This window comes from Sinocyclocheilus grahami, unplaced genomic scaffold (assembly GCF_001515645.1).
Source record: "Sinocyclocheilus grahami isolate Dianchi unplaced genomic scaffold, SAMN03320097.WGS_v1.1 scaffold1969.1, whole genome shotgun sequence".
In the NCBI taxonomy this organism is placed as follows: domain Eukaryota; kingdom Metazoa; phylum Chordata; class Actinopteri; order Cypriniformes; family Cyprinidae; genus Sinocyclocheilus; species Sinocyclocheilus grahami.
In genome coordinates, this window is record NW_015507148.1 from 92,713 (window position 1) to 102,828 (window position 10,116).

The window sequence follows — 10,116 nt, forward strand, 5'->3', positions numbered from 1 at the left end:
TTTAGTGGAAAAGTACAGCTCTGTCACAGTCATCCTACGCCTACATAGAGACACAGATGAGAAAATAAAACAAATATGAACAAGCAGTTAACAGTTACTTTTGTTTCCGTTGATTATTATTAATATTATTATTATTACAGCTCATATTTTAATAATAATAATAATAATAAATGTATTTTTATATAACGCCTTTAAAAGTTCATTCTCAAAGCGCTTTACATCTAAAAGGATACAAAGTTTAAAAGAAAAAAAAAAGACGCACCAAAAAGCGACCTCTAGAAGACAGTAAAGGGGGAAAACAGTAGCCTATGCGATATTGCCAAGTTATTAGAGTTCATTAAAACAAATAATAATAAAAATACTAACGCAAGTCTCCTTATTTTACACATTGACAGCCGCATGTAACTAGCCATCAACATTATACTTGTTATTCGGTTTTATTGTATATATAGCTACTTTATACATATATTTTGTGTTTTTTGGGTAAATGGCGCCAGTGTTTTATTAAAAACGAATTGAAAAGGAGAAGGCAAATAAAGATTTTATGTAAAACCATAATTTATGTATAGGCGTGGCTAAAACAGTCATATTGAAAGTGAAAGCATGCAGCTCAGCTTTACACAAAGCCTGTCGTTCATGCTTCGTTCGGTTGTATTTCCCTCTCCTTGTCCATTTGAAGAGCATTTACACAGTAAGTTTTCTCTTCTGTTTTGTTCTAAATCCGAGTGTGTTATATTTGAATATTCGTTGGCATGATCTCTTTGTAAGCAATGGTTTACCTTAAGTAGCCTAAAACCTGATATAAACAACGAGGTTTATAAACAACGAAAACACAGCGGCAGATTTGGGCACAATAATAGAAAGTGTATCTCTCTTATGCTTATTTGTCGTGAGCGATGGCTCTTAACATATTTGGTATAGTTTATATTAATGCGTTCATACACGGAACCTGTTTGTGCGCATGCGTTAAAATAACTATTCAAATTCAACTTTAACACTAAAATACATCAAGTTGGCTTACCTCTGGCTCTGGAGGTGAACTATTGTTTATTCTTTAATACATAAATCAATACATTTTTTAATGCAGTGGTATAATACTTTGTTAAACAGTAGAATTTAAAATTTTATACAAGGAAACAAAAAGTCTTCAGCTAAGAAACAATAAGATTATCAAGACAGCTTCATACACAGCTTTTGGTTTTGGGATGTTATATATGTTACAACATACAATATGTTGAATATGGCCAAAACGTATAGAATGAAGCTGCAGAACAAACTAGTTTATGGAGAATGACCAATTCTGTTAATGCAATGTTTAATTTAATGTGGATATGGATGTAAATTCACAAAGAAACATTTGTACATACTTTATTTTGAAATCACTATCAGCAGTAAGAATATCTTTCTATATCTTTCAACTTTAATTAATTACTTATGCACTTATCAGTGACCATGGTTATGTGCACATCATTTTCTGATTAAGAACCATATTCTGGATTTAGAATATGGAAGGTCATCTACCATTTGTAATGTTATGGAAGGTTGTCTACCATCTGTGAGTTATTTTATTTTATTTTTGCAATGAAATATCAGTGTTCATATGCTTCCTGAAAGCCAGTCCAAACTTTTGCAATAGGAATTTACAGAGATAGGGTTCAATCTCAACAAGTACACACACACACACACACACACATCGTTATTAAGTCAAGTCTATTTTTTACTTTTCATTTCAGAGTAAACATGTCTTCAGTGAAGGTTATGCTTGTAGTTTATCTCTTCATCCCTGCTGTGAGGCCCAATTCAGGTACATGCTTTAATACACAGATTAATTGCATTTGCTGTTGTTGAGTGTTGGGTTTAAGAAATAGGAACACAATGTAATTTTCACAATAATGTTTGTACCCATATTACTAGAGATTATGACTCTTGTGCTTACAGCAGTTTATGTTCCAGGCTCAATACAATTTAAGTGCATTATACTGTTAATTATTTTCTGTGGTTAATCAACAGCATGCCACAGATAATGTCAGCAGAACTTTACTTGTATAAAACCATGACCATTGCATGTAAACTACATGAAATTGGTCCTGCTTCCTCTTAAGTACCATTAGTACTTAAATAAGTTTATGTTTGTTTTCAACAGGTTTGCTTAAAGTGGAATGCCTACCTGCAGTTGGAATTCTTGCTCAGACCACAGTTATCAGATGCGTTTTCAAAAACGTCAAAGATATTGACTTACTTGGAGTTTATTTAACAAAAACTGGACAGAACAAGCCAATTTTTAGTCAAGACGGTTCAAAAAGTTCAGGAGATCCACGCTTCAGTCTTGAAAACTTAGCAGTGGGTCCATCTCTGCAAATCTCTGACACAATGTTTTCTGATGAGGGCAAATATCAGTACCGTGTTGTAACGGACAGTGGTGTTGAAGAAATACAACTTAGCATCAGTGTCAGAGGTGAGATTCAATTTCTTTAGTCATATAAAACTAACATATAATTAACATAAAACTAACATATAAAACTATATATATATATATGACTAAACACATAAGCACACTGCCTTGCAAGAGTCTTGGTTCTCATCATTGTTTTGTTCTTTCTCAATAAAGCAAAGTACAAGGATCCTGTCACAAGCACATGGCCTAAAAATGTAACCGATGGAGGACCTGCCAGCCTTTATTGCAATGCTACTGATGGATACCCAGAAGGCTTCATCCATTGGTTTGACCGTTCTGGAACCAACTGGACCATAAATTCAGAGCTGACAAAAATCCCAGCGGGTGTAAAATCTGTGGCTTTGTCTAGCAAACTGACTTTCAAGTCTATCAACTTGGGCCTGGCACCATTTAGATGCATCGTCTTTAATAGCAAATATGTACAAGATGGAGAAAACACACTGGAGATCATATCTGCTAGAAGTAATTAAGTTACTTTAAATTAAGTTAATTAAGTGTAATTTAGTTATAACAAGGGAGGAGGGAAAGTTTTGACACCTAAAACCTGATAGAACATCTTGATTGCATTCAAACGCTACAGTATCATTGGAGTCTATATTTTTCTTAGCAATGCAATTTACTGTAGTGCAATAAAGGACTGACACTGTAACACAATAATCTACTAGTGATATCTCAGATTACTAAATTCTAAAACTGCCAAATGTACTGAAGATAATCTTTACTTGTAGTACGTTATATATTTTTTACAACACTCAGGGAGAATCTGTGCTGGTGTAAATTGTATGTATTTTGTTTTTCCAGGTGATGTTAACAAGGATTCTTCCAGATCTAATGCAACAAACATTGTCGCTGGTGTGATGGTCATTGGATCGCTTATTGTCGGCCTGCTGTTTTCTCTGTTGTGTTTCAGAAAAAGAAATGCTCATCATAAGGATACCTTTAACAATCATTCTAAGGGTAACAAAGGAACTACTTATATTTACTCTTAATTTATATTATATACACATTCAGTGATTGTCTGCATGAGGGATTTCTGTGAAACACATGCTTTTAATTTGCTTACTTATTTGGTTGCCAAAGGGGACGTGTGGCCATGCTTAAATTTAGAAAGAACAAGCCTCAGCAGAGCTTGTATCAGGGAATTCTTGTTACTGAAAGACTTCAAATAGCAGAGATTTACTTCCTTATCATGATTTGCTAAATGTATTTGAACATAACATGAATGTCATGAGTTTGTTAAACTGCAGTCAACTGCGTTTTGTGAAGTGGTGTTTTCACTTCGCTATAATTCTTGAGTTAGGTTTTGTGAGATGGTGTTTTCACTTCTCTAAATTTCTTTACAGCTTTACTTTTAATCTCATGTTAATCTTGAGTACGTATAAAGTAAAGTTGAATCCTTCATATCTCCCAAGAGTCTTTAGTTTGACCAAATTTGTCTGCAAGCTGTGACATCGACATAAATAAAACAGGGACAAAATTTAAGTCCATAAAGTTGAACTATGGCTATCAAATTAACGAATGAAGCATGTTGATGAGCGTGCTCTTGCTCTCACTCTGGCTGATGAGTGTACGCGCTCTTCTGGGAGAAATGCCCATACAAGGAATTCTGCCCTTCATGATGTCATGCAGGGCCATACTTGAAATAGAATTAGACATCCCCTTTAAGGCTATTTAAAAATATAGATTTGACAGTAGTGATATCATATAACTTTGCACTGAATTTATTCACAGATGGTAGACGAACTTCTGCCCATCCTATTCTAAGTATGTTAAATTTGTGTGATTTTTTTTAATTCTTAAAAGTGGTGTTTGGTTAAACATTTATTCTGTAAGACTTTTTTGTTTCTGTTTCAACTAGGCCTATTAGTTGCACATTGAAATCGTTTCTCCATGGGGATCATTTGTTTCCCTTTTCCAGCCAGATGTTTAATCTGAGTTACAATCCATGTTGATTTATCTGAAAGCATATTTTGTGGGAAAGTACAGAAACTCTGGCTCATTCTGAAACACATGGGAAACAGATACAGCTGTCTCTATCTCTCTCTCGCTCTTACTCTCTTTCGGCTGCTCCTATGAGGGAATGCTGGAGTGGATTATCTGCATAGGTTATCTGCTACAGGTTTTACGCTAATTGTTCTTTTCTGACACAACTCTCTTTTTCTGGGCTTGGACCTGGCACTTAAAAGTGCTGTAGCTTGTGCAACCCCTGTGACTGGGAACAAATACAGCTGTATAGACTAAGCTAATACTTTTAAAAGTTCTTATCAATGAGTAATATATGAAATGTTGTTTTTAAATAGGCTATGAAACAGGAAGGGGTGATGAAGATGATGTGGAAAACGGTGACAGCAGGTAGGCACACAGTTCACATTGGTGTTTAGGGTTAGATCAAAACAATTACTTTTACAATTACAATTACTTAATAGTTAACAATTAGCATTTTTTATGGCCTATAAGTTCAGTTATATAACTGAAATTTTCACTTTCTGTTTGTCTTTTTTTTTAGTCCCTGAGAAGCATCAGTAGATGAAATTGAAACTATAAGCCCTGATTTTCATACTGAAGTCAGCAGCCATTTGACTGAAACAAAAGTGAAGCCATAAGGAAAATGGCAGCTGTTGCAATAATGACAGACTAAACAATCAGTTCTCCTTATATTTACAATCAAATGTGGGTTTAGAGATAATGTACACCAATAACTGTCAAATTTATTACTACATTAATGTAAACACAGAGTTTTATTAAAGAGGTTCTTGGAGGTTTGCTGAAAATTATAGGAAAGATTTTTTGTAATTTTTTTTATGGCTGTCAAGGTTAATGTAAAATTGGTTAAATATGTCAATGACTTTATAACAGTAACCAGCTTATACAAACAATAAAAAGCAATGTTATTACGGTTTCCTTTTTGTTCTGCTTTCTTAAACCTGGTCAGAAATCAAATCATTATTCTAGGAATAATATACAAATCTAAATCTAGTTTTGTAAAAACTGTTTTGTATCCATCTATGTCTCCTCACCACAGTCACTTTTGGCTTTACTCACAGGGTTTTTTGGTAATATTTTTCAGTAAAGCATCTTAGTAACAATATTAATGCTTATTCAGTAAGCCTTATACAAATATATTTGAATTAAATTTAGTTTCTCAGCTTTATACATTAAACATACATAATGTTACTGCAAAAAATATATATAATTCACATAAAATTGTATGTAATTGTGTCTGTACTGCTGCCATTGTATCACTGGTCACTAACGCTTCACCTCAATGATAATTCAACTTTCATTTTCAGATTGATGTATTCATTTAAAAGTGAAGTGAATGATGCATGATTTGTAATGTGGAGATTTTTCAGCAAGTACAGCAACTATGAATGAAACTGTGTACCAATAAGAGGAGTAGTTTCTGTTAATACAAGGAATGCTGTGGTTTTGAAGTAGGAGGGGTCAGGATTAAGGATGTGTGTGTTTTCTCTCCTGATTTGGAATAAAATATGAAAGATATGCCTGTTTGTAAAATAGTCTGCAGAGAGGCCTTGAATCTTTAAGCACTTTTGTATTTCTTGTTTTGTTTTTAACCTTACTGTAATAAAAGTAATAAAAAAATGACATTTTGTCTTCTTGCTATCTTGCTAAAAACATGAGGCAGTGGGGTATCTTCCATGGAACAATAACATTCTAGTTTTACAGTATAACTAACTGTCCTAGTTTCTTTTTGGACCTAGTTTTTAAATGGTTATTTGGTAACACTGTACAGTAAGGTCTCATTTGTTAACTTAATGCATTATCTAACATTAACTTGCAATGAGCAATTCATATTTTTTACATTTTTTATCATTTATTATGCATTTACTAATGTAAACATTTATAGCTTTAAACAATGCAGAAAATGAGATGAGGGAGCCTCTTCTGTTTTAAAATTGTGTATTACATCTGTGAATCCATTAACCATTGGGAAAGCACAACTCCCCCACACTTTCTGAACTGGTACTTCCTGTGTGCATTCAAAAATAAAATAAAGTAAAAAACCTTTCACTGCTGGGTTTGACTGTTAGGTGATGAATCTGAATCTGCTACAATCAGGAAGACGCTTCTGCAGTCTGATGGCAAAAACAGATAGAGGCTCAGTAGGAGCTTCTTCCCTCACGCTATCAAAAGATTAAACATGGACATTAAACACACTGCAATTTAGAGACTCTGGTAGTGTAGGGTTACTCAATAACTCTCTGCACAGTGCACCTTTTTTTTTTTTAGATGAGCTGGCTATGCAACTCATCCTTACTGCACATTGTTTACATCTCTGCACGTCATCTGTGTAGTAGTTTAATATATTGTGTATATTTAATTGTTTGTATTTAATTTTCTTATTTTTTTTGCACAGTCTATAAAGAGTATGACAGACCTACATTTCACTGCTTGTTGTATGTCATATAACTTGTATGTGACTTATAAAATCTTGAATCAGTCACTCAGCTCATAGCTTTTGCCAGCTTTGAGACACTTGTTTGCCAAGTCCTGTTCAATGAATCTTAGACTTAATAGTTGACCTCAAAAATGAAAATTCTGTCATCATTTACTCACCTTCATGTCATCCCAAACCTGTATGAGTTTCTTTCTTATTTTGAACATAAAAGATGATATTTTGAAGAATGCTGGTAATCAAACAGTTGATGGTCCCCCTTGACTTCTCAAATTATCTTCTTTTGTGTTCAATAGAGGAAAAAACGTATATGGGTTTGGAACGTCATGAGGGTGAGTAAATGATGACAATTTTCATTTTTGAGGTGAACTGTTATGTCTAAGGTTCATTGAATAGGCTAGAACAGGCTATAGATCAAAAGATTGCGTTTCTAACTTTGTGGGTGTTTTTAAACTCGTGGGTGTTTCTATCATGCAATGAAAGTGATGCCCCTTACCTGACCCTACCCCTAAACTGTACTTGTCACTGTGACGTGAGCCAATCAGGTAACATGGTTGAAGACCCCCCTCTGTTTTGGCGTCGCCCACCGATCTGGAAATTCCCATTACGTTCCTGCAGAGACAAAACTGAGGCTGCGTTCCACTCCATTTTTTAGACATGCACTCACAAACTTATCTGAGCACTTCCCATAGGGGAATCTATTTTGAAGTGCGTTCCACTTTGTGGAAAAAATGCAACCGCATATTTTCCAGCTTATGAAACCTTTTGAGTCTCAAATACTAAAAAAAATGCAGGTTTCTTGAAACTACATAAAAACCTTTGTCAGACCCCAAATGTTGTCCCAACTAGTCAAACAGAGTTGTCTGAACAAAGAATTTTATATTGCTGAAATGTTAGGAGGAGTAGGAGGAGGGAGGGAAGGAGGGGCTTTGTGAGTTCCCAGCATGCATTGCAGCATGAATAAATTATGCAGATACTGTTATAGGGTTATTGTTTTGCTTTTTGCTGGCTTCATTTAAACTTTATCGTTGTTGTTTTGTCATTATTGTTAGTTGTTTGTTGTGTAGTGATTTAAAGAGCTCATCTTTTTTTACATTTGTTGATTGCCACCATTCTTGAGGCTTAGTGTCAAGTATTGAGGCCTAGAGTATGTTCAACCAGTTAAATCTATATTCTGGATATCTTAGTCTTGTAGTATGCTTTATAAACAAAGACAATATTGCCCATTGTGGTTAATAACATTACATTATATTCTCTTAATTTTAATGACATAAACTGATATAGAAATAAGTCCTAGTGTGTCATGTGTAAATAGACATAAAAATGATAATGTGGTGACTATTTACACATTTGTTTTTCGTCCAGGAAACGGAAAATACTAAATTTACTCAACGACATTACTTGTTGTTTCAGTTGCTGTGACAAGAATAACTTTATTAGCAAAATAAGACAATCATCATTGCATGAACATAGAAATGCAGGTTGGCTGAACGCAGTATTGTTACTTAGAAGAACTATAAAAGAATTGTTGAGACAACTCAAAAGTCTTACTGCATCAAGTTGCCTTACTTTTGTAAGTATTCTCAACAGTTTATTTTTTACAGTGTATAGCATGCTGCACCAAACAAATTCGTAAGGGGAAAAATGTAAACAATAAACCAACTACATAGCAGATTAAGATCAAGGACTTACATTCCGATTCACCCAATTCCAAGGGTTCCACCAGTAGTGGGCACTCATCATATGCAATGGCATACATCCGAGTAAACGAGACGGAGGGAAGTTATAAAATGAAGGGCATTAAAAGGGACTGGAACGCAGCCCTAGTCAGAAAGAGTTGCTAAGTAGTGATGGGAGAAACTTTTCGAAAAAAAAAGGAGCTTCGAAAGCGCCCATCACTAACATGGGCTACACAAACAAGGGTATGCACCTTTTAATCATTAAAAGATCGCGATCTCGATTCAAACACACGCAATCTTATTCACAAATGATGGTGATTCTGCTATGTTTATTAAACCTTTGAAAACACAATCACATCGGAATATTTAAACCTGCTTTTGCCCAGCCTCTGATCGGAGAGAGCTCTTTGTGTAAGCTTTATGTTTGAAACAGCTTCACAAACAGTCTACACAGCAGGCTACAGTTTTGTGTTGCAAACCTTAAATAATAATTATTAATATTTATAATGAAAGTATTGGGATAAAATGTATAATCCGGATATAGACTCCGGACATAGTTGTCAGAAACGAGACCGGGATCCAACTGCAGGTGAAAACAAATTCCAAGTTTATTGAACTGGGATAACAGAAAGTCAATAATTCAGCCGGATGGCAAAACCCCAGCAAAAAGTCAGTTCAGGTCAGCGCGGAGGTTAGACCAGCTGCGGTCGAGCCCGCGGGGAGGGGAGGCGGCGAACCGGCAATAGAATGCCGCTGATGAATCCCAGGGGTGGTAACGAGCGTGTGGGCAGAGAGGAATAGTACGGAACTGCCGAGGAGACAGGTCTGTGAGTAGCGAGAGCCACGGAAGTGTATGGGAAGCCAAACAACCCAAATGTGGGACGAAACAGCGCGGTATTAAAGTGTTCGCGCCGCGCTGACCTGGCATAGGCGCGGCTCAATGGACCGAGCTGCGCGACCGACTCGACAGCGCAGAGAGGACGTGTTTACTAGGCCACCGAACTGACAACGCAGCGCTGATCAGTTACAACAGTGCAGCAAACGTTACTCTTCTTCTTCTTCTTCTTCATGTTTTATGGCGGGTGGCATAAGGTGCATTACCGCCACCTACTATGCGAACATTACTCTCCGCAGAAGTTCGTGTTTTTTCTGCACATAACAAATTGAAGAGTTATTACATTTCTTTTGCTTATTATCTTTCATATTACTACATGTAAACAGTAGTGTTAGCTACTTTGAAGCACGTATAGCCTATATTTAGTAGTCACGTTCACAGCAGAAACTTCCATTAACCTCTTAGAATTGAAATATTTCGTTCATCAAGGCATATTTAAGTAAATTTTACATTTAAGGATATTTGTGTAACTGTAGCATATGATTATGCTTGGGGGAACAAAAAAAGAGTAAAATGTACTTATACTTTTCTGTCAGGACATACATTTTCCCTTATGGAAATACGGAAATTAACAATGGTTTTACTATAGAAAAAGTGCAGTAACCATGGATTGATTGTAATTTTTTTTAACCCACAGTTTAACTACAAATGTATGGTTAAAAGGTTAGTG

The 10,116-nt window shown here is 35.3% G+C and overlaps 1 protein-coding gene across 4 annotated transcripts; it reads left to right on the top strand.

Annotated features, from left to right (window-relative positions):
* Nucleotides 1–595: 595 nt before the first annotated feature.
* Nucleotides 596–6,024, top strand: LOC107573534 (uncharacterized). Of its 4 annotated transcripts, none has more exons than XM_016259964.1 (8): nt 596–691; nt 1,734–1,804; nt 2,144–2,455; nt 2,609–2,917; nt 3,257–3,412; nt 4,187–4,219; nt 4,756–4,807; nt 4,962–6,024. In XM_016259964.1, exons 2-8 carry the CDS (start codon nt 1,741–1,743, stop codon nt 4,966–4,968), a joined length of 933 nt encoding a protein of 310 aa, XP_016115450.1. In that variant the 5' UTR covers nt 596–691; nt 1,734–1,740; the 3' UTR covers nt 4,969–6,024. The 4 variants fall into 4 exon arrangements, with proteins under 4 accessions (XP_016115450.1, XP_016115451.1, XP_016115453.1 ...); XM_016259965.1 differs by having other exon boundaries at nt 3,257–3,382; XM_016259967.1 differs by lacking the exon at nt 4,187–4,219 and having other exon boundaries at nt 3,257–3,382.
* Nucleotides 6,025–10,116: the final 4,092 nt, after the last annotated feature.